At 52.1% G+C, this 23,124-nt stretch overlaps 1 protein-coding gene across 4 annotated transcripts in view; it reads left to right on the plus strand.

Moving 5' to 3' along the window:
* Positions 1-23,124, plus strand: part of EGFR (epidermal growth factor receptor) — a 178,050-nt gene that overhangs the window by 111,256 nt on the left and 43,670 nt on the right. For all 4 annotated transcript variants that reach the window (XM_047752853.1, XM_047752850.1, XM_047752851.1 and 1 more), the window contains exons 2-10: positions 4,438-4,589; positions 5,598-5,781; positions 9,894-10,028; positions 15,218-15,286; positions 16,077-16,195; positions 17,263-17,404; positions 18,878-18,994; positions 22,079-22,205; positions 22,298-22,371. In XM_047752853.1, the coding sequence (XP_047608809.1) occupies positions 4,438-4,589; positions 5,598-5,781; positions 9,894-10,028; positions 15,218-15,286; positions 16,077-16,195; positions 17,263-17,404; positions 18,878-18,994; positions 22,079-22,205; positions 22,298-22,371 (1,119 nt within the window). The remainder of the gene's footprint in view (positions 1-4,437; positions 4,590-5,597; positions 5,782-9,893; positions 10,029-15,217; positions 15,287-16,076; positions 16,196-17,262; positions 17,405-18,877; positions 18,995-22,078; positions 22,206-22,297; positions 22,372-23,124) is intronic.

Below are 23,124 nucleotides of genomic sequence, written 5' to 3' on the forward strand. Positions count from 1 at the left end.
TGCTGACAGTCCCCACTGGACACACCGCAGACGGTTTATCTCACGGTCAATGACGTTACCTCAACAGCTGTCAGCTAACCTTCCCCGTCACGTGCCCGGGACAGGGTGCTGACAGCTGTGCTGTACTGTGAGATGCAGTCACAGAGCAGACGGATAAACAGGTGAGAGTGTGAACATAGTAAAATGCCACTGCAGGGCTGTTCACAACGCAGGTCTTTCATCTTTTCTGCCCATTCCTGAACTTTCGAAATGAAATTGGAAGATGAAAACCCAAGTGCCCACTGGCTTTGTCTTTAGATTTGCAGGAGGAGGACTGAATCAAGCACGTTATATGGAGCTTCTCTCACACACACACACACACACACTCAATTGTATGGTTTTCAAAGGCACAGCCCTGAAGTAATAGTAGATTTCTCTTTGAATAAATTGCTTAAACGCCTCATCCTCAATGCGTATACTTCAGTGAAATTCTTGAAGCCCAGTGCGCTCCTTTCTCCTTCTTCTTCTGATTTGGTGAATAGCCTTCAGACAAGGTGACTGTTTGATGTCCAGCATTTGAGTAGGACAGTTGGCAGATCCAGACACACCTGTTCAGACGGTGCCCTTGGCAAGGACATGTCCACGGGGTCCTCACGTCTGCCCAGGCGCCCCTGCAGCAAACCTTGTCAGGTTCTCCAGGGCTGTCGGGGAAGAAGGTTGAAGCTCCTGTGCCTGTTCAGTTCTCACAACCGCTCTGAGAGGCCCGGGTTGTTTTCGCCAAGTCTGTACCCGAGGAAGCCATGGGGCAGAGCCCAGGGCTGTTGGTGCCGGGTGAGGAGGGAGTGGCCAGGCAAAAACCTCCTGGCTGCGTGACCAACTCTTCCTCTTGCAGTTTTACCTTAAATCTGCCTCACTAGTTAGTGATTTTTATTCTTTACTATTACTGATTCTGTGTAATATAATATAAAATATAAAGCCATGAGAAAATGTAAATGTGAGATTGATTCCGTGGTCTCACATTTAAATTCTCTCATGGTTTTATATTTCACATGAGATATTTGGTATAAAGATGGAACCAAGGGAGTTCCCACTGTGGCTCAGTGGGTTAAGAACCTGACATAGTGTCTGTGAGGATGTGGGTTCTATCCCTGGCCTCACTCAGTAGGTTAGGATCTGGCATTGCCATGAGCTGTGGTGTAGGTTGCAGATGTGGCTTGGATCCTGTGTTGCTGTGGCTGTGGTGTAGACTGGTAGCTATAGCTCCGATTTGACCCCTAGCCTGGGAACTTCCATATGCTGCAGGTGTGGTCCTAAAAAGCAAAAAAAAAAAAAAAAAAGGAACCAAGATTATGCTTTATTCAATCAAGAAACCTGAGCCAAGCCATTCCATCCTCGCCCTAGACTTCTGTCAGTGCTGCCATGTCCTTTGGGGCACAAGGCAGGAGAAAGCCTCAGAAGAAACAGCCTTGTAATGTTTTCTTTTGATTCTTCAGTGATTAACCCCAGAATGGAACTCAAGATGGGCCTGCCTTAAACTGAATCGAATAGCATGTCAATTGCTTGCTTTTTCTCAAGAATACCCATGTTGGACAGTTGGGAAATTTTTTGCCATCGTTAAAAAAAATAAACCAACACTTTTTCATGGAAATTTAGGTTTATTTCTCAGAATAGGTTTTCCAAAGAATCTAAGCATCTTTGTTTCCACAGGCTGTCCAGTCGCTTTCCCAAATGCTGTACAAATTAAAGTTCATATCAGTAATGTATAAAGCGGCTATTATCTTCCAGATATAACCCCCCCCCTTTTTTTTCTGACCGCGAAAGTAGTTTATACTAAAAAACAGTGAATAGTCCTGCTAGATATTCATCCGATAAATGTTTGAGGTGCTCCTGCAGCGCTTTTTGAAGGAATGAATGAAAGCACAAGTATAGTCCTTTTGCAATTATTTCCTTCTACAACAAGCTAAACGACAGGGCATGTTTTCTTCTTTCCTGGTGAAAGTCACTTTCGCATGATTTAACAACACGGATTCTTTGGTTTGGCCAGGAGACATTTACAAGCCGATATCTTTCATCAGTTCCAGTGAAAGCGTCTGTTATTGTCTTCATCCTTCTGGGTACAGAAAAACTCTTCGGCAGTGTGCTCAAGTTCCTGGTTCTAGCCAGCACTGGGCACCTGGCTGGCATGAAGGGCATGGCCTGGACTTGGGCTGCCTGGACCAGAGCTGACCAGTCAGGCTGAAATGCAAGGGACCGTGGGCTGGCAGCTGGGAAGGCAGCTCCTGTCCTAGGGTGTGCCACTGAAGTGTCACCTGTTACTGCCAAAACCCTGTACCTACATTGCTGGTGGCATCTTTAAGGATCTTAGAATTGGGAAATCGGTCTGGCCCCAGTGGCATGCATGGCAGCAACGTGTGTACAGCTGTTCCAGCCTGAGCTGCCAGCAGAGCCCCCCTGCCCCCCCTCCCCCCACCACCAATGAAAGCATCCCGAGGTGCTGAGCCCTTCCCGAGCTGCTGTGGAAGTTACAGGGCCAGTGGCTGGCCTCCGCCCTGGGGGCCGTCGTGGTTCCCTGGTGAGCATTCCGTCTGCCACCAGATCGGAGGGAGACCACAGCGGGGAGAAGCGGGAAACCCCACAGAGGCCAAGAGGAAGCAAGGGTTGCTTCGTGGTTAGCGCTGGTGTAAAGGCTTTGCCCCCACTGTGTGGCGTCTGAACATGTGCTCCTCAGATGGAGCCGCAGAACAAAGCGTGGGAAGGGAACAAAGAGCCTCTAAAGTAGAATATGCACAGCAGGGCGGAGTCCTAAAGAAAGCCCCTGCCAGGCACTCTGGCCCAGCTTTTAGGCTCCAGTACCTGGTTAAGGGCAGCCGTCCAGGAAGAGCCTGGCCAGGTCCACGTCTGGCCTCCAAAGCCAGAGGCCGAATTTCTTCACGAAGTATTTTGGGTTCAAAGTACAGCCCTTAACGGCTCCCTGCTTCAAAAGCCCTCAACCTCTTTGTTTTCTTATGCTTGTCTGTGCTTGTCTTTCAAATCGCTAGGTTTATAAATGTGGCTTTATTTTAAACCCCTCCTTTGCTTTTAAATATGGATTACAAATGCATTTTCAGAGTCTAAATTTGTTCCCCACTTTAAACTGTTTTCTTATATTAAGTGTGATACCTGAAAACATGAGGGGTTCAGCATGCCAACCACATCCTGGCAGGGGGTACAAAGCCCTTGCACCCTACCTGTGCAGGTGGGCTTGGTTGGGTGTGGGCAGCGTAAAAGCAGGTTGTTTCTTAGTAGCTGAGTGTGGGTTTTTTTGTTTTGTTTTTTAGGTTTTTTTTTTTTTTCCCTGTCTTTTCTAAGGCTGTACCTGTGGCATATGGAGGTTCCCAGGCTAGGGGTCCAATTGGAGCTACAACTGCTGGCCTACACCACAGCCACAGCTACAGCAACCCAGGATCTGAGCCGTGTCTCTGACCTACACCACAGCTCACGGCAATGCCAGATCCTCAACCCACTGAGCGAGGCCAAGGATTGAAACCACAACCTCAGGGTTCCTAATCAGATTCGTCAACCACTGAGCCACGACGGGAACTCCGAGTATGTTTTTAAGTGTGTGTTTTCATGCCATTATTTTCTAAATATTGTATAGTATTTGATTTTATTCTTTGGTGCATTAGTTTAGAATACTTTTCATCTCCAGCAGTGGGTTTTAGTTTACACTTTTGTCATTAATTTTAGGTCGTACAGTGTTATGATCAGAATTTTTTTTTTTTTTTTTTGCCTTTTAGGGACACAGCCACCGCATATGGAAGTTCCCAGGCTAGGGTCCAATCAGAACTGTAGCCACTGGACTACACCACAACCGCAGCAATGCCAGATCTGAGCCGTGTCTGCGACCTACACCACAGCTCACGGCAACACTGGATCCTTAAGCCATTGAGCAGGGCCAGGGATTGAACCCGTCTTCTCATGGATACTAGTCGGATTCATTACTGCCGCGCCATGATAGGAAGAACTCCAGAACATTATGTTTTTAAATAGTCTTTGGACACAGAATAATGTGACATGGCTATTTTTTGCAAAGTGAAAAGTTTTTATATAGTTATCAACTCGTAATTACATCATTTTAAATGCTTTATGAGCTGTAATTTTTTTTTTACTAAAGCTCTTTTAGACTTTTGTCTTAAAGATTTTCATAGTTTTTATCTGTTGCCCTTTTTGCATTTTGAACATTTTAAACAATCCCATTCATTCATTACAGGGAGGAACCATTCTTCATCAGGAACTGTACCTTACACAAACTTATAAACACTTCTTTGTCACATTTTCCTTGTGTGGCCTTTGATCAGAATTATTATTGTTGAGTCAATGAAGTGCATGAAGTTAATTGAAGTTATGAATATTGTTTTATGTTCGTTTTGCTTCTTCATTGGGCATTTCACGTGATGTCTTTTTTTCTCTTATTTCCAGTTTGCCAAGGTACAAGTAACAAGCTCACCCAGCTGGGCACTTTCGAAGACCACTTTCTGAGCCTCCAGAGGATGTTCAATAACTGCGAGGTGGTCCTGGGGAACTTGGAGATCACCTACATGCAGAACAGCTACAACCTATCTTTCCTAAAGGTCAGTGCCGTGGTCTCATCCAGATACAAGAGAAGTAAATATAAGCAGCTAACGGCCTTGGCGGCATTTAACTGCAAGTGTATTTGCTTTTGCTGAGGCAGTTACAAGTCCTAGGGCACGACATATGCAAGTTTTATGTGAAGGTCACTTTATCAGCTGGTGTCAAGTTACAGCTTGAAATGAATGTGGAAGAGAAACAGACCAGCCTGGCCCTTCCCTCTCATCATAAATCCTGAGAGTCATCTTTTAACCATTACTTCAGCCAAGGAACCCTGATAGCCTAGCTCCTAAAAAAAAAGAAAGAAAAAGAAAAAGAAAAAAATGTCCTGCTTTGTAGCACTTGCCTGTTCTCTTGGTATAAATTCTCTTACCATGGTTGATTTCCAGCTAAGAGTTTAACAACTAGTCCACAAAACCCCTGAATATTTCACAGTGGACCCTAGAGAGCCAGTAGGAGCCAACCCTGAAGGCGTCTTAGTTTGGTATAGTTGAACTTTGGTATTCGATTGCTTTTTTTTTTTCTCTCGGTGTGTTTATTTATTTTTTGGCCACGCCTTCAGCCTGTGGAAGTTCCCAGGCCAGGGATCAAACCTGCACCACAGCAGTGACAACACTGGATCCCTAACCTGCTGAGCCGCCAGGGAGCTCCATGGGTTTATTATTTTTTTTTTATGGAAAAACCTGCAAGACAGATACAAAAGAAATTAATAAAACGTACCCTTTATTGTCTGAGTGTGTTGAACACCAAGCAGAATGAACGTCATAGCATTCCTAAGTAATGCACATGGCCTTTTATTAGTGCCATTGGGCTCGAGAGGCAGGAGCGCAGGGTCATTGCAAATCCTGTCACCTCCCGTGGGAGCCGGCTGTAGTCATCTGCACGCTTTGCATTTGTCAACCACTCTTGTGCAGAGTGCTGTTAGGTGTCACAGGCTCATCTTACCGTGGGGATCTTGCGTTCTTGAATATTCCTCAGAAGAGAGACTCTGCTCACGTTTCCTCCCCTAGACCATTCAGGAGGTCGCCGGCTACGTGCTCATCGCCCTCAACACCGTGGAGAAGATCCCTTTGGAAAACCTGCAGATCATCCGAGGAAATGTGCTGTATGAAAACACCCATGCCTTAGCCGTCTTATCCAACTACGGGGCCAATAAAACCGGCCTGAGGGAGCTGCCCATGAGGAACTTACAAGGTGAGAGGCTGCAGACACGGAGGGCAGCTCAGATGGGCTCCCAAACCGGGACTTTCTTAACTCCACTCAGAGAAGACTTTGATTCCTCACATGCAGAGGTATTGGGTGCTGGTCCTGAGCAAGACGCAGCAGATGGACGTCCCTAAGCGGCTCGTAGAGGACGGAGAGGGAAGGATCTAAGCCAAGTACCACTTGTCCTCCGTCCAGAACATCCAGGGAGTTGGGAGAAGTGACAGCGGTTCTAGGGAGAGGACAGTGAGGTCAGATGGCCCGGGTGGGAATGCAGGTCTTTTGTGCCCATGTATCTGCCAGTTTTATTATCTGGACCCCAGGTATAAGGGGCACGCATTACCCACCCCACCCCGCCAATGTGAGACATTTTCCAGGGTAATGCCCTCATACGGAGAGCATTTTAGGTTCAGGGTAGGGAGTATGACAAGAGAAGTCAGAATTCTTAGGACAGGGCACTTGTGCGGGCCCTCCAAGAGGAAGCTGCGGAGGATGAAGACAGGACAGGAAGCTGATTTGGGACATTGAGGACCACCCTTGCTGTGCCCTTATTATGCCCTGCTGTGTGGCAGGTGCAGTGCTAGCTGTGTTCAATTGGAGTCTTCTTTTAATGCAAGTGACAAATAAAGACATGGTGGCAGAGGGACCTTCCTCACGTCCCACATGAGTGAAAAACAGCCAGGGGTGGGCACCCAGCTTGTGCCCCAGCATCCTTACCTGCCCAGGCGCTGGCCGGTGTGTGCAGGCTCTCAGCTCGCCGGCCGCCCGTGTGGCCTTGCGGTCTGGTGGTGGCAGGCAGAGACGGCGGGAGCCTGTGCGGGTAGGATCCAGCCCTGGCCCCTTCACTCACCAGCCAGGCGCCCAGAGCACGTGCTCTCCGTGTCTTCGGGTGTGTGGGTGGGATGGTAACGGACTGGCAGGAGTGTCGAGACAGTTAAGGGGATTACTCCAGATAAAGCACGGGGAGGTGCTTCTTGACTTAGGGTCATTTCTGTTGTTGGTATTGGGGCTGCATCAGTCCAGGTGACGCAGTGTCATTAACTAATCCTCTCATGGGGGCTGTTTAAGGCGAATTACATACTGTCACCGTCACGGGGCAGTGCTGGGGCCCTGCTGCCCGTGACCTTCTTACCTGCACTTTCCTGTCCTTGGTCCGTCACCCTGATGGTCCCGCAGCCCTGGCATCTCCTCTGCATCCCCAGCTCTGACCTCTCATCAGAGTTTACCCCCTTGACTCTGGCTCCCTCCCCCGTGAGCGTATCCACTTACTGTCCTGCAGTGGCCTCTGACTTCACGTCCAAAGCTCCACATGGGGCCCTCTCTGACCCCCGAGCCTGCGCTTTGGGACTCTGTGTCCCCAAATCTGCTGAAGGAGCCACCCCTCCGCACCGGGGCTTCCATCTGCCTGGAGCCCCCGTGCTCCTCCCCCCAGTCCCCCCAGTGCTCCATCCCCCAGTCCCCCGTGCTCCTTCCCCAAGTCCCCCTGTGCTCCTCCCCCCAGTCCCCTGTGCTCCTCCCCAGTCCCCTGTGCTCCTCCCCCCAGTCTCCCCGTGCTCCTCCCCCCAGTCTCCCTGTGCTCCTCCCCCCAGTCCCCCTGCTCCTCCCCAGTCCCCTGTGCTCCTCGCCCCAGTCCCCTGTGCTCCTCCCCAGTCCCCCCTGCTCCTCCCCCCAGTCTCCCCGTGCTCCTTCCCCCAGTCCCCCCTGCTCCTCCCCAGTCCCCCGTGCTCCTTCCCCAAGTCCCCCTGTGCTCCATCCCCCAGTCCCCCGTGCTCCTCCCCAGTCCCCCGTGCTCCTTCCCCAAGTCCCCCTGTGCTCCTCCCCCCAGTCCCCTGTACTCCTCCCCAGTCCCCCCAGTGCTCCATCCCCCAGTCCCCCGTGCTCCTCCCCAGTCCCCCGTGCTCCTTCCCCAAGTCCCCCTGTGCTCCATCCCCCAGTCCCCCGTGCTCCTCCCCAGTCCCCCGTGCTCCTTCCCCCAGTCCCCTGTGCTCCATCCCCCAGTCCCCCGTGCTCCTCCCCAGTCCCCCGTGCTCCTTCCCCAAGTCCCCCTGTGCTCCATCCCCCAGTCCCCCGTGCTCCTCCCCAGTCCCCCGTGCTCCTCCCCCCCAGTCCCCCCAGTGCTCCATCCCCCAGTCTCCCCGTGCTCCTCCCCCCAGTCCCCCTGTGTTCCTCCCCAGTCCCCCGTGCTCCTCCCCCCAGTCCCCCTGTGTTCCTCCCCAGTCCCCCGTGCTCCTCCCCCCAGTCCCCTGTGCTCCTCCCCAGTCCCCCGTGCTCCTTCCCCAAGTCCCCCTGTGCTCCTCCCCCCAGTCCCCTGTGCTCCTCCCCAGTCCCCTGTGCTCCTCCCCCCAGTCTCCCCGTGCTCCTCCCCCCAGTCCCCCTGCTCCTCCCCAGTCCCCTGTGCTCCTCGCCCCAGTCCCCTGTGCTCCTCCCCAGTCCCCCCTGCTCCTCCCCCCAGTCTCCCCGTGCTCCTTCCCCCAGTCCCCCCTGCTCCTCCCCAGTCCCCCGTGCTCCTTCCCCAAGTCCCCCTGTGCTCCATCCCCCAGTCCCCCGTGCTCCTCCCCAGTCCCCCGTGCTCCTTCCCCAAGTCCCCCTGTGCTCCTCCCCCCAGTCCCCTGTGCTCCTCCCCAGTCCCCTGTGCTCCTCCCCCCAGTCTCCCCGTGCTCCTCCCCCCAGTCCCCGTGCTCCTCGCCCCAGTCCCCTGTGCTCCTCCCCAGTCCCCCCTGCTCCTCCCCCCAGTCTCCCCGTGCTCCTTCCCCCAGTCCCCCCTGCTCCTCCCCAGTCCCCCGTGCTCCTCCCCCCAGTCCCCCCTGCTCCTCCCCAGTCCCCCGTGCTCCTCCCCCAGTCCCCCTGTGTTCCTCCCCAGTCCCCCGTGCTCCTCCCCCCAGTCCCCCCGTGCTCCTCCCTCCAGTCCCCCCGTGCTCCTCCCCCAGTCCTCCCATGCTCCTTTGCCCTCTGGGAGCTGTGTCCTCCCCAGCGCCCTGGAGACTCTTCCCAGCAGAGCCCTCCTTCCACGGCCCCTCCGCTGTGCGATGCTGGGCAGAACTCAGGCATCCTCAGGAGAGGCGCAGTCATTGCATCAGCTCAGGTAGCGCCTGTAAACCGCTGGTGCTCTCCTGCTGGGGGTGGAGGCCCTCCGCGGATGTGAGGTCACTGGATGACCCGTCTCCCAGGAGCCAGCTGAAATCGTCCATCTTTGCAGACCCCATGGCCCTCCCCGCCGTGCTCTGTGCGCCTGAGTCACTAGGCAGATGTTTACATAAATGTCACAGCTGGAACAAGCCCTCTGCTCAGGCTCAACTTTTCTTATCACCCCTGACTCTTCGCACCGTCAGCTCCTTTGAACAGCTAACTGTCCTTTACGCCTTTGCAGCCCTGGTGCCTGATCTATCTAGGTCACAGATACTTTTTTTTTTTTTGCCATTTCTTGGGCTGCTCTTGTAGCATATGGAGGTTCCCAGGCTAGGGATCAAATCGGAGCTATAGCTGCTGGCCTACAACACAGCCACAGCAACGTGGGATCCGAGCCACATCTGCAACCTACACCACAGCTCACGGCAACACTGGGTCCTTAACCCACAGAGCAAGGTTAGGGATCGAACCTGCAACCTCATGGTTCTTAGATTCGTTAACCACTGAGCCACAGTGGGAATTCCTGGTTACAGATACTTCTTGCCCCCTCCACCTCACACCCCTTTCTCCAATGAGATGCCACAGAACACCTGCCAGCATCTCCCTGTCCCAGCCCTCCCCTCCCACTTGCCCTTTCTCATCTGCATCACATAGTCATTCTGGGCCAGCCTCCCCGAGAACCACCAACTCACTGCGCACTCGTCACTTATGCTAAGGGGCTCAAGCACTGGCCTCCTTCCTCCCTACATCCCTAAATTCGGGCTGTGCGTCGTTCAAGGACCCGGTGCAAGGCCATCGTGACCCCTCCGTGGAGTGGAGCCTCCAGCTCCCCTCTCACCCCCACCCCCGGAGTTCCATGGGGAGTCTCCATGCCGGCTGCCATCCTTGTAGCCGAAGGCAAACTGGAGAAATGCAGGCATATTTCACGAGTGTTTAGAAGGGGGGCACGTTTTCTCATGGGGTCCTTTCTCGCACAGAGATCCTGCAAGGCGCCGTGCGCTTTAGCAACAACCCTGCTCTCTGTCACGCGGAGTCCATCCAGTGGAGGGACATTGTCAACAGCGACTTTCTAAGCAACATGTCCATGGACTTTCAGAGCCAGCTGGGCAGCTGTAAGTGTTCCCCAGAGCCGCCAAGGTGGGCAGAGCGCGGAGTGCTGGGGTGGGGGTCGGAGAAGGCTGAGTTAATGCTGAGTTACATTCATCTGAAAAGTAAGTAGTCAGCAGATTGTCTGCTTGCTGGAAGAGCACCTGTTTTAAGATAGAAGGTCAGTTAGCACCCTTGCTGGCAGACCACCCCCAGGACAGCTGAGCCGCTGTGTGGCATTGAGAAGAGCCTGCCAATCAGTCATGGCCCTCGATGGCTCCCCCATCCTGTTGAGGAGGCCGATCAGGCTCTTGTGTGTGTCTAATTTGCTTCTGAGCCTCTGCTTGGCACCAAGCCTTCTAGAACTGTGGAGCTGACCTCTGCCCTCCTGCTGGGGGGCCTGGGCTCCCCTGCCAAATCGGGGAGCGCACGAGGATGAATTTGTCCACATGCGCCTTGTGCCACTGTTCACTGTCAAGCAGCCCACGTGAGGGAGAGGCTGTTGGAGCCAGGCTGCAGGCCAGGGCTGCCAGTCTGCACTGTTGGCGGTGCTGGGGGCTCTGAGAACACCAAGCCCCCCTCAGCTTGCTCCCTTCCAGCTCTTCCTGGCCTTTCAGTACTTGAAAATCAGGAGCCATCACTGTTTCTCACCTCTTTGCTTCCTACAACTGTTCCAAGAGATGCATGGGTTTGATTGGTTTGGTTTTTTTTTTTGGTCTCAGAATTTGGAACTGATATTGATCTTCAAAATCAACTAGAGCTGCTCTGTTTTGGGGGTTTTAAAAATTTGGTTGATGATTATGATAAAATTTCTTAAAATAAAACTTGCCATTGTAACCATTTTTAAGCATGCAGTACGGCAGCATCAGGTACATTCACACTGTTGGGCAACCATCACCCCATTCATCTCTTTTCATCCTGCAAAACTGAAACTCTGTCCCCACCAAACAACAATGCCCCAGCCCCTGCATCCGCCATCTCTCTGTCTCTGTGAATTGGACGACTTGCATCGCACACAATTTGTCCTTTTGTGACTGGCTTCTTTCACTGAGCACAAGGTCCTCCAGAGCCGCCCAAGCGAGAGCAGGTATCAGACTTTTCCCGCCTTGATGTGGCTAATAGTCCTGCACCGCACAGACACTGGTACACGCACTCTGGTTTGTCCATTCACTTTCTGGGAGCACTTGAGTTGCGTCCATCTTCTAACAGTCGTGATGAAATGCTGCCATGAGCACGGGCATTGAACCCTTTTGTTTTGCAAAGATATTCTTCCAATAGATACCCAGTGTGGCACCCACCATGTCTGCAAGGAGCTGAAAGCTTTATTTTACAGGTCAAAATTTTGTGTTATCCAGAAATCAAGGTTAGCCTTTCCTCAGCTGTCTGATGGATAATGGAGAAGTTAAATTGTGTAGATTTATAATGAAAAAACTGACATGGCACGGCTTTGAAGTTAATATGGGTTTGCCGTGGACCAGATCAAGCAGCCCAAAGGGGTACACCTGGCCTCCCTGCCCAGTGCTGCGGGAAAGCCCTGGCAAGGAGGTACTGAGAGAGAACAACGGTGGACAGGGGTATGCAAATATTACACAGCTATGAGCCGTAAACCAAGATAGTTTTGGTTTCAGAGTAGACATGTAAGAATAAGCCATAGAGAGTTAAGGATGAGACAATAAGAGAGAGTTCCTTTGTGGCTCAGCAGGTTAAAGATCTGGCATTGTCACTGTTGGGGCTCTGGTTATGGCTGTGGTGCAGGTTCAGTCCCTGGCCCAGCAACTTCCATGTGCCACAGGTGCAGCCAAAATTAAAACAAAACAAAACACAACACTTAAGACAGTAGGAATAAGCCTAACTCAATCACACGTCCGTAAAGAGGTAACATTTCAAACAAATAAGAAAATAATTCATTATTCAATAAATTGCTCTGGAATGATTTAACTACTAAGGGAAAAATATCAAAGGACGGAACTCAAGTACTTTTTTAAAAGAACTGAAGATATGAGGTTAGTCATACTGGAAATTACAAAACTGCCCTTCAGCTGCCACCTGTACTTTCCTCGTGAGCGACCTGATCTGCAACAGGTTCAAATCCCGCCCCACCCCATGGAAGGAGAAACCGCACCCTCAGCTGGTGCTTTTCAGGCCACAAATAGCTTCTGAGAACTTGTCTCATTTCATATTTACCCCCAAAAATCTCATAGGGTGATTTAGGTATTTTATGGACAACAGACTGGAGATTCCAAATGGTTTTTACCCGGTGTGCCCCAGTGTTATGTTGCTGTTGACATAGTTTGGAATCTGAAGATCGAATGGGCAGGTTCATCTGCGAGGAAATTAAAGTAAATCCATCATCCACCTCATATACCAGTGAAAGTTCCAATGCATATTAAACATCAAAATATTGAATATATATTTAAGTGATAAAAGAAACATGAAGATGAATAAGTGTACTATCAAGTTGAAGGACAGCCGAAGTTAGATCCCATAAAAGAAAACGTCAGTATGAGAAAGTGTTGATGGCAAACAGGAAAACATCATGCAGCATCTGATTGCCTCGAAAAGGGTTCACACTCCTGCTTAGTGACTGTGCAATGTACCCTTCAAAATCCTAACAAAAAGGTAAACCTCCCCCCAAACCCAAAATGAGCCAGAGACAAAAGCTGCCCCCACAACACACACATGCACGCACGCATGCACGCACACACAAGATGGCTAGAAATAAAGCAAAATGCTATTTGTCACTGTAATAAAAAGGTCAAAATAAAATAAAGAAGCGTCATTTTACCTTTGCTAAAGGTTTGGGCTCCTTTTGATTTTTTCAATACCTGAATCATTAAATAAGAATTGAAGCTTTCAAGTATTCACACCCCTGACCCATGAATTTCATGTCCAGAAATATTAAGGAAAAAATAATAAGGGGAATGAAAATTGAGAGGATGTAGAAAAAAATTTTTTTTCAAGAACATTCCCTACAGCCTAGTTTACAGTAACTCTTAGAAGCAACTTATGTATCTAAAAATAAGAGATTGGGGGAGTTCCCGTTGGCGGCTCAGCGGTAACGATCCCCACTGGTATCCATGAGGACATGGGTTTAATCCCCGGCTCTGCTCACTGGTGTTGCCGTGAGCTGTGGCATAGGTCACAGATGCGGCTCAGATCTGGCGTTGTGTGGCTGTGGTGTAGGCTGGCAGCTGCAGCTCCAATTTGACCCCTAGTCTGGGAACCTCCATGTTCAGTGGGTGCAGCCCTAAAAAAGAAAAAATAAAAAAATATTAAAATAAATAAATAATAAAAATAGAGATTGGTTAAATAAATTGTGGTAGCCATGCCATTAAAAATCCATTCTAGACAGAAAGATATTTAAAGCATGGAAAAATTGTCATAACGTTTTATCAATTATTTTTAAATTATAGTACAATGTAGTGTGATACTAATTCTTATGTGTACATATACTTATTGGCCCATATTGATTACCCCTGGATGATTCTCATTTCTTTTTGCTTTTTTCTGTTGTTTGTATTTTTTTTTTTGTCTTTTTGCTATTTCTTGGGCTGCTCCCGCGGCATATGGAGGTTCCCAGGCTAGGGGTCGAATACGGAGCTGCACCCGCTAGCCTATGCCAGAGCCACAGCAACGCGGGATCCGAGCCATGTACCCACTGAGCAAGGGCAGGGATCAAACCCGCAACCTCATGGTTCCTAGTCGGATTCGTTAACCACTGCGCCACGACGGGAACTCCTATTGTTTGTATTTTAAATAATGTCTGCAATTCTTTTTTGTCACATAATGTTAAGAATCGTAAGAAGTTTAATTATAAGAAGGCTAAGAATTATAAGAAGGTTAGGAATTGTAAACAGATACTCCTTGGTGAATTCCTTTTTTTTTTAATGATTTTTATTTTTTCCATTATACTTGATGAATTCCTTGATGGCAAATATTTTACTTTCTGTCTTGCAGAAAGATGCCATTGAATGTATTTATTTTAAATATTTTTCTTTTATGAACTTATGCTTACTGTTTACTATCTGATAATTATGTAATTATTAGTATAACAGATACAGTTATTACATAACGCAAATAATTACACTAATTATAATGTTACTACAATTCTATTATTATAAGTGCTTCTAATGGAAATTTGGGAAACACGGAGAAGTCTGGGGTGGCCAGGAGGGATCTCGTGACATAGACACAACCTCTCTGAACGTATCTGAGCGTTAGTTTTGCTCTCTCCTCATGGTTTCTATCCCTGTCTGTCCCCGTCGCTTCCTTTACATAATGTGTGGCCACACCTGCCAGGGAGGCTTAGCCTCCTGTCCTTGGGGATTGCAAGGAGCCATACCCCTGTGCTAATGCCTTCCGCCACAGGAGTGATTCTGAAACTTGGGGCCCTGTCGAAAGGGTGCCCAGGCCCAGCTGTCGCTTGGCTGGTCATCACCTCTACCATTTGAAATCTAAATTCTCCCGGAGACTGAATTCTTCCTAATGGGGGCAGCTGTGGGGCACAGGGAGTCCTTTGGGGACTGTGTCTTTGCAGTGGAAGAGGTCTCTTTCTAACACATCCCGGGGGCGGCCTCTTCCTCCTGTCTGCTGTAGATCACATGGTCTTCAGATTTCTCAATGCTGGCTGAACACGGCACCCGACTAATGAGATGAAAACCCTTCCTAGCTGTAATCTGTAGTTAACTGCCAAAAGTACAGGAATGGATTGATCAGTAACAGACAGTAACTCGAAGTTAATAACTGAGGCTGTAGCCGATCAGCCCGGTGACAGGCACCCTTTGTGTGGCATTCAGGTCTTTCTCTCTGGCTTGGAGTCAGGACTCCACCTCCTGGGATGGCTGAGGGCTGGCTATGGCATGATGTGGTCAGCATGCAGCCACCAGACGAGGCACCTCGAACATCACTGGGGGAGATGCTGCTGGACGACGGTTCTCCGAGCCTCTGCAGATTTGAGATCTGGACCTATGAGCCTGCTTGAATGCAGTTTCCATAGCCTGTGTTCAGTCAGTAATCCCGCTCTGCTGCAGTTCCCACAAAAGAAATGTCCATAAGAGCAGCATGTGGTTCTTACAATCTTGTTATAAACGAGCCGTCTTAACAATCCTCATTTTTAAGACATGGCTTTGCTCAGCGACTTGGGAGTGTGCCATCAGTTTCTTGTCATTTGTGCCCTTCCCTGAAGATGAATTTAACTATTCCTTTTACATTTTAGGCCCGAAGTGTGATCCAGGCTGTCTCAATGGGAGCTGCTGGGGTGCTGGGAAGGAGAACTGCCAGAAATGTGAGTCCAGCAGCCACGCCTCCCCTTACCTTTGCTGATTGTATCAGTTTTCCCTTTGAAGACTCCAGAAGCGTTGTCGATTTTAGGCCTGATGTTAGCAGTTTTGTGAATGCCTGTCTGGCAAATCTGCACGTGTGAATCCGGCTCCGGCTCTTGCCGGCACTTGGGCTGGGTTGCAAACCAGCGCTGGTGGCCTGTGTGCCCGCCATTCCCTCTGAACGAGACGTTTGGCGGGTTCTCCTGGGCGTGGAGGCCGGTCTGTGTTCCCTGAGCCATGGCACTGCTGGCACCGTCTCCCTTCCTGACCGCCCCTGCCCCCGGGCACTGATCCCCTGACAGGCACGAGTTTTTCTGAGTTTAGGAGTGTGAATGGCCAAGGAATGTGGGGACATGTCAGCTTGAAAACTGACCGTCTGTCCTCAAGTCTAATTGGGATGTGACTCTTAGGTCCTTTTAAACTCTGCTCTCTGCCAGGCATTACGTTACCTGTGCATGCTTTCTGCTGCCCCAAAGCGCAGTTCTAACCAGTATCTAGTTCAGCAGTTCCGAAAGTCTGGAGTTGATCTGGGTCAGTTCTAAGAGATTAAGAACAAGTAGGAAACAAAGGGGGGCCGATAAGAAAGGTCAACGAATTGAACGTAGCAGAGTGTGAGGTTCGGGAGCCGCAGTACACAACCACTGCATCCGTCTTTGTGCTCTGCCACGCGCTGCTCTCAAGGCAGCCCTGAGGAGGCGAGTGCCCCTTCGCCTCCCTGCCTTTCAGCTCATAGTGGCCTTTGCTCCTTTTCAGTGACCAAAGTCATCTGTGCCCAGCAGTGCTCCGGGCGCTGCCGCGGCCGGTCGCCCAGTGACTGCTGCCACAACCAGTGCGCCGCTGGCTGCACGGGGCCGCGGGAGAGCGACTGCCTGGTAAGACACACCCCAGCCCAAGACTCGGGGGCCTTCCTGTGATTGTGTGTGACAAGGCATCTCTTAGTGTCCTGTCTTTGCCACTTACTGGATGACTTTGGGCAAATTATGTGGCAGCACTGTGCCCTGGTGTCCTCATCTGACAATGATGGATAATTTGTTAAGTGGCCTAAATGGCACCACATGTGCGGGGTGTGAGCCATCACACTGCCAGTGTGCTATTTGTCCTCAGGTCTGTGGTGGCGGTGCTCTTTGTTGTTGCATTCAATTCTCATCACGAGCCTAGGGCATCAGTGCCCTGAGGCCCCTAAAATATACACAGTGAGGTTTAGTGACTGTACAGACCCTGAATGGCCCGATAGCTGGGTCTCCACTTGTGTCTTTTGCCCCAAAGTCCTCTGTTCCTTGCAGGTCCCCTCAGATCTCCTGCCCACCCCCTCCAAGGGGCTCTGGTCCTGCAGAAAGCTCAGCCAAGCTCAGCCCAGATGTGGGCTGTGAGCAGACGGGTTGGACTGTGTGAGCACCTTGGGAGTCCTGAGACCCAGGGCGGGCAGACGGGGACCCCTCCACCCCAGGTGGAATCTGGTTTTCAGGGACTGGGACCCTGAAGTTCCCCCAGGCTTGAGCCTCCGCTGGTTGGGGCTGATGCTGATTAAAGCTGGAGGGAGGCGCCCGGGGCTCTTGGTCAGGACCTGTCCGTGTGTGGCCTGGCAGCCCCCAGCGAAGGTCTTCTGCGCTTGGCAGAAAATTCTAGTAGGTCCTTCGGTGTCGTTTAGGATGGACAGCCAGTGCGAGGTAAGTAGAAGAAGGTCGCCCTCGAGTTAGCGCTGCAGCGCGTCCACCCCTTCCTTGCTTTGAAAGTCGAGATGGGCTTTTCCCTCGTGATCCTTCACCCACTGCAGTTGGTCCGTGTGTCTGAGAGAAGCGCTGCTTTTAGGGGGAGGTTCTCCTGACTCTGCGGAAAGCGCGTTGCCAGACTTGTCGGTTCCGACCAAACACCCGGACCCTGAGATCCGAGCCCGCGCTCCCGGAGGAGCGGGCCCATCACGCCACCCCTCTCGTGGCAGGTTTGCCGCAGGTTCCGTGACGAGGCCACCTGCAAGGACACATGCCCGCCGCTCATGCTCTACAACCCCACCACCTACCAGATGGACGTCAACCCGCTGGGGAAGTACAGCTTTGGCGCCACCTGTGTCAAGAAGTGCCCTCGTGAGTGCGCGCCGATGCCCTTTCACTGTCCCGAGCCCTGTGCACGTTCTGTCTCCTGCCGGGATCCCCACGTCCATCCGTCCCCCCATCATCAGGCGGGTGGCGGCTGCTGTCTGACCTCCGTCAGCTCCTGTGTCCTGCTGGCCAGGACGGGCCTGAGCCCCAGCTGTGGTCGTCCAGACTATTCAGTCGTCTGACTGGCACAAACCCACGGCTGCTGGGCCATCTCTGTTTAGCGCCTGCGCTAAGCAAGCGCTCAAGGGGCCCAAGCTGGGGAGTAGTTAGAAGACCTTCCTCCACAGTGGTTAAAAATCTGGTGCCCCAAGAAGTCCTGCAGATGGTTAATCACTTGTAATTGGCATTGTTAATATTTATGTATTTATTTATTTATCTTTGCCTTTTGGTTTTTAGGGACGCTCCCATGGCATATGGAGGTTCCCAGGCCAGGGGTCGAATTAGAACTTCAGCTGCCAGCCTATACCACAGCCACGGCAACACGGGATCTGAGCCACATCTGCCACATATCCCATAGCTCATGGCAAGGCTGAATCCTTAGCCCACTGAGTAAGGCCAGGGATCGAACCTGCGTCCTCCTGGATGCTAGTTGGCTTCGTTACCACTGAGCCACAACAGGAACCCCCATTTGGCTTTGCATGTGGGAAATGCATGTGAATTAGTTCACAGTAGAGGAGGGTAGAATTGTCCACCTAAAGAGTCTTACAGACCAGTCCTCATTTCCGAGAGAGGGGATTAACTGAGAAAAAAATTTTAAGAACAATTATGAGGGGGAGGTTTGCCGTAGGTGATGTGTGCACATGAAAAATTTTAAACTTGGAACAGAAAAAATAACAAATAGAATCATAAGCCACTGTAAGGCAAATGACAAGATTAAAAAAAATTGCCACAATTATGACACAGATATACTCTTGGAGAGGAGGCTTAATAGGCTTTAAAATTCACACGAAACCGCTCAGCCTCAGAGAATAAAAGCCGACAGTTTACAGAAGGAAAAAGACAAAACCAGTAACTAGGCTTGAGGATCCATGTGGGCCGGTCAGAAGGAACATGCAAAGCTCCCGGGAATCCTAATGTCTGGGTCGGTGTGAACACAGACCAGCTGCCCCAGGCACGAGGGAGGCTGAGGGGGGCCACCCTGCGGGGCGGCGGGGCCGGTGGGGGCCGGGCCCAGGCGGCGGGACGGGGTCTTTGTTTAGGTTCGCATCACGAGGTCAGTGTTCAAGCGCTGGCGGTACAGGGGGGGCTGCAGAGGCGCCCCCGCCCCCTAAGCAGCAGCCTGCCCTCCGCCTCTGCCACCCCACTCAGGCTGGGCCACCCTCCCAACGTTTGAACCCCACTCCCCCCGAGCAGCCTTTTGTTCTGCGTCCTTAAAGTCATTGAAGCCGGCGGGCAGGAGGGTCGCAAGGCCCAGGGATGCAGGTGCCGCATTGGCCGCCTTTCTTGTGTTGTCCCCAGGTAACTACGTGGTGACAGACCACGGCTCCTGTGTCCGTGCCTGCAGCTCCGACAGCTACGAGGTGGAGGAGGACGGCGTCCGCAAGTGTAAAAAGTGTGACGGGCCCTGCGGCAAAGGTGGGAAGCTGCGCAGGCGGCCACGGTCACGGCCACGGCCACAGCCGGGCCTCCTGCCCCTGGGCCTCAGCCTCCCGCCCCACGAGAGCTGAGAGGCTGTCCTGGCGCAGAAAGGGGACCCTTCCTGTGCGCCGGGCTTGGGCACCCTTGACGCAGTCCGTCCCTGCTCACCTTTGAGCTTTTGTCTTGGAACCCGAAGATGTTAAAACGTCTAGGAGTGTTGCGGGAACGTGGTGAATGCCCCGTGGCCTTGGCGGTGCCCGGCAGCCGCCTCGTCGCTCGCGCTGTGTCCGGGTGTGTGTGTGCCTGCGTGGTGTGCGTGTTTCTGCCCCGTAGTGATTACCGCTGTCACCCTCGCCCCTCACACACTCATCAGCCTGCTTTCCTACAAACTGGACCGTCTCACCCTCATCCTGAGTTTAGCATCGACTCAGTATGGTTCTGTTCTCACTTTAATTCCAAGCCTGCCGTCCCAGTGTGTCCTTTTTAGCTGCTTTTGCTGCAGAATCCAAGCCAGGGCTGCGGGGTCGCTGCTCTTGCTCACTTCTGGGCAGGGTCTCTGCCCCCATCCCCTTTCTCTCATGGGACCTGAGGTGAGGCGTCCAGGCTGGTTGAGCTTTTCCTGCAGGTGGGACCCAGGTGACGTACTGCGGGCAGAAGTGTCGACCACGTGGCCCAGCCATTTCATCCTGTCTCCATGATGATAAATTGGATGATTTCTTGGTGGTTATAAAGATGATTTTCCATATCTGTCATTTCTTCTGCATTTATTAGCTGATATTCTTTTTCACAATAGTTTCTAGTGGCCAGGTGAGGTCACTGGATCTTTTCTTACTCACTTTATGGTCACCCCTCTTTATCACTCTCAGTCTGTCTCCTGTGTGCCCCACCCCCCACTGGCCCCATGTCCTCTGGGCACGTGCCGCGTCTAGATCGTGACTTCCCTCCTTGCTGCTTCATCTCCGTATGTCCCGGAATTGCATTCCTGCATGGCTGGCCCATAATTTATCTAGCCAGCCTCCCTCAGGATGGTCATTTACACTGCGTCCACGCTTCTGCTGTTGTAAAAACACCTCTGTGACTAGCTGTTTGCCTTGAACACCCACTTGAGATGAACTTTCCCTAAAAAGTGTCTGCGGTTTAGTCGATGCTCTTACCTGTCACGTGCCGAATCCGTCCAGCCCCTCTAGGTCTGTGCTGTTACCCCCCATCTTACAGATGAGGCCCTGAGTCACAGAGAATCGAGAAGACTTGCCCGGGGCGACAGCCAGGACGGGCAGAGTCAAGCTGTGACGCCTCAGTCCCAGGCCAGACCCATGAGCCGGGCTGTGGCCTCCTGGTCTAGGGACACCTGTGTGGCAGGTGGGCCTGTGCCTGGAGGGAGGGGCATCCTTTGGTGGCCGGAGACCTCTGGGCAGAGGGGACGTGGAAGGAGGACAATACGAATGGGAGTAGAAGGGCTGAGCAGGGAGAGAGGGTTCCTAGCAGCATCCTCACGTGGATCGGTAAAATCAGACATTGTTTTGGTTTTGTTCTGTTAACTTCGTGTTCAGTTCTCCTGCAGTCATTCTGCTCTATTTTCTACCCTCCCTGGTTCTCATTCTGGAGAGAGCAGTGGCCGACTCAGATCCCGTGGAGAGAGGGCAGTGCCACTGCATTGGGGGGGCAGGAAGACAGGCAGGACGGGGGTGTGTGTTGAGAGTCCACAGCTTCTGCAGATCTGATAGGTCCAGGGCGACTGTGTGATTTATCTCCAGATTTAGGGATTACGGTAACCCTGCCACTGTCACCATCAGACGTGAGCAGAGCGGGAGAGTGAATATTCTCTCAAATGCGTGGCATTCTCTTCCACAGCTGTGGCTAAACAGCACTTGTGTTGCTGAAGCCTCCTCACTGTTGATAGGGAAACCCTTGGAACCCCAAATCTATTGCATCCCAAAGCCGCCAAGTGTTAGATGCAGCACGGGGCGGGCCTGGGGGTGGCTGATGGCATGGGGCCCACAGCCAGGTTGCAACCCAGGGTCTCCTTGCAAGTGGCAGGAGATGGAGCAGCAGGACGTGACCGCGTCCCTGGGAAGTTGGGTGGTGGGGGGCTCATCCTGAATGCAGAAATTTTCAATGATTGCCGTTCAAAGGGGGATAAAATCTGAAAGAGAGCTAACAACTGCACTGTGAATTCTGAAGGTAAAGCCACAGCAGATGAACGGGCTGTGGATGACAGTGGCACTTGAGATGGAAATTCAGGGGCGGATAGAAATTAGCACGTGGGCTCAGAGTGTGGAAACAGCGTCGGGGATGGTGCCGCAGCGGGACACAGACCAGAGCACCACAGTTTACGTGGCGTCAGTAAACACTGTGGAATAAAAGCTGTGTTTCTGATGAGCGTTACCACAGTATTATTCCTCATGACGTGACATCACACAGCCATGAAAATCCATGTTGTGAATGGTTCTAATGATAGGACAAACGTTCACAGCCCAGTAAGTGAACATGACAAGCCAGCCCCACATCTAGTGTGACGTAACCATGGGGGAGAACTAGAAGGAAAGTTCTCAAAATGTCAAAGGTACATAGTAGAATTGCTGGTCATTTTGTTCCTCTCCATTCTGTGTTTTCACATTTTCTTAGACAAATGCTTCTTATTCTTTTAATAAAACCCAGTCTGCATACTGTCGCCGTTAGAAGGCCGGGCGTCACCCCGGGTGAGGGCAAGGGCACTGCTGCGGCTTTAGCGGGGGCGCCGGCCGAGGGCCAGCACAGCGCAGCATCCGCCCCGTGGGGCCGCCGTCTGGAGAGGAAGCAGGGTCCTTGGGAGCACCTGGCCTCTGGCCCGAGTGGGAGAGTGAGGAGGAGAAGGCGGGTCTGGTGAGGGCACTCCCATCAGGACCGCAGCCCAAGCCCCGGTCCGGTCCCGGTCCCAGTGCTGGAGCCCAGCAGCCCAGCAGTGTCAGCGGAGCGAACGCGGGACCGCGGGGCGGCCATGGCCCCACGCTGGGCCCTGCCGCCTCCTTCCCGCCTTGGGAGCCCTCGGTCGTCTTCATTTCACAAGTGCGAAGGGAGTAATCACCTCCCTTGTCTTTACAGTTTGTAATGGGATAGGGATTGGCGAGTTTAAGGACACACTTTCCATAAACGCTACGAATATCAAGCACTTCAGGAACTGCACCTCCATCAGCGGAGATCTTCATATCCTGCCGGTAGCATTTAGGGGGTGAGTACAGCTGACGTCAGGACCTTCTAGGGAAAAGCGGGATCCGCTTGGCTCCCTGCAGGCCCTTACGGATCCTCTGTGGCCTGTTTCAGTGACTCCTTCACACGCACACCGCCTCTGGACCCCAAGGAACTGGACATCCTGAAAACCGTGAAGGAAATAACAGGTGTGCCGCTAACCTGCCATCTTAGCACACGTGGGAGGCTGGTATTTTACAGGGAGAACTTTTAGGCGGTTTTCTCTTCCCTTGCCATTAGCGAGTAATTCATTCTTTGATATTTTTCAAAACCGCGGCTCCCCGTGCTCTCAGGAGGCAAACTCTCTGAGCAAAGAGTCGAGTCACCTGGGACTCGGTGTGACGTGCGAGGTCTCAGTGCCCAGCCCAGGTGGCCGGTCGACAGCCCGGGATGGGGGGCGGGGGGCCAGGCGCTGAGCTGCGGCAGGCTCCCAGCCCGGAGACACGTGTCCCGTCCTGCCCCAACACCGGCCTTGGGCCTAGGGCCCGGCAGCTCCACTTCCTTCATCCCTAAAAAAGGTGTAACTGGACTTTATAGCAGGATTGGCTTGAGAATTGGAACCAGATAGAGATTTCACGTCAGTCTCCTTGTGGTGCTAAAGCTCAGAACTGGCCCCTGCCTTAGAGAGCAGCGGCCTGTTTGGGGTCTCAAGAGGGGAGCTCCCACCGTGGGTACAGCCTGCGGGGCGAGTCGGGCTCTAGCCCAGGGCAGCAGGGGGCTTGTTGTAAAGGGTGCCTGGTGCGTGTGGCTCTTTGTGTGTGTGTGTGTGTGTGTGTGTGTGTCTGCAAGTGCTTAGTGAGGAGGATGAAGAGAACAAAACATTCGCCGTCTGCTCCTGGACAGCCTCCCGAGAATCCTATGACAGTGTTTCTTAGAAAAAGGGAATTGCTAAATGGCCTGCA

Source organism: Phacochoerus africanus, chromosome 11 (assembly GCF_016906955.1).
Source record: "Phacochoerus africanus isolate WHEZ1 chromosome 11, ROS_Pafr_v1, whole genome shotgun sequence".
Taxonomy (NCBI): domain Eukaryota; kingdom Metazoa; phylum Chordata; class Mammalia; order Artiodactyla; family Suidae; genus Phacochoerus; species Phacochoerus africanus.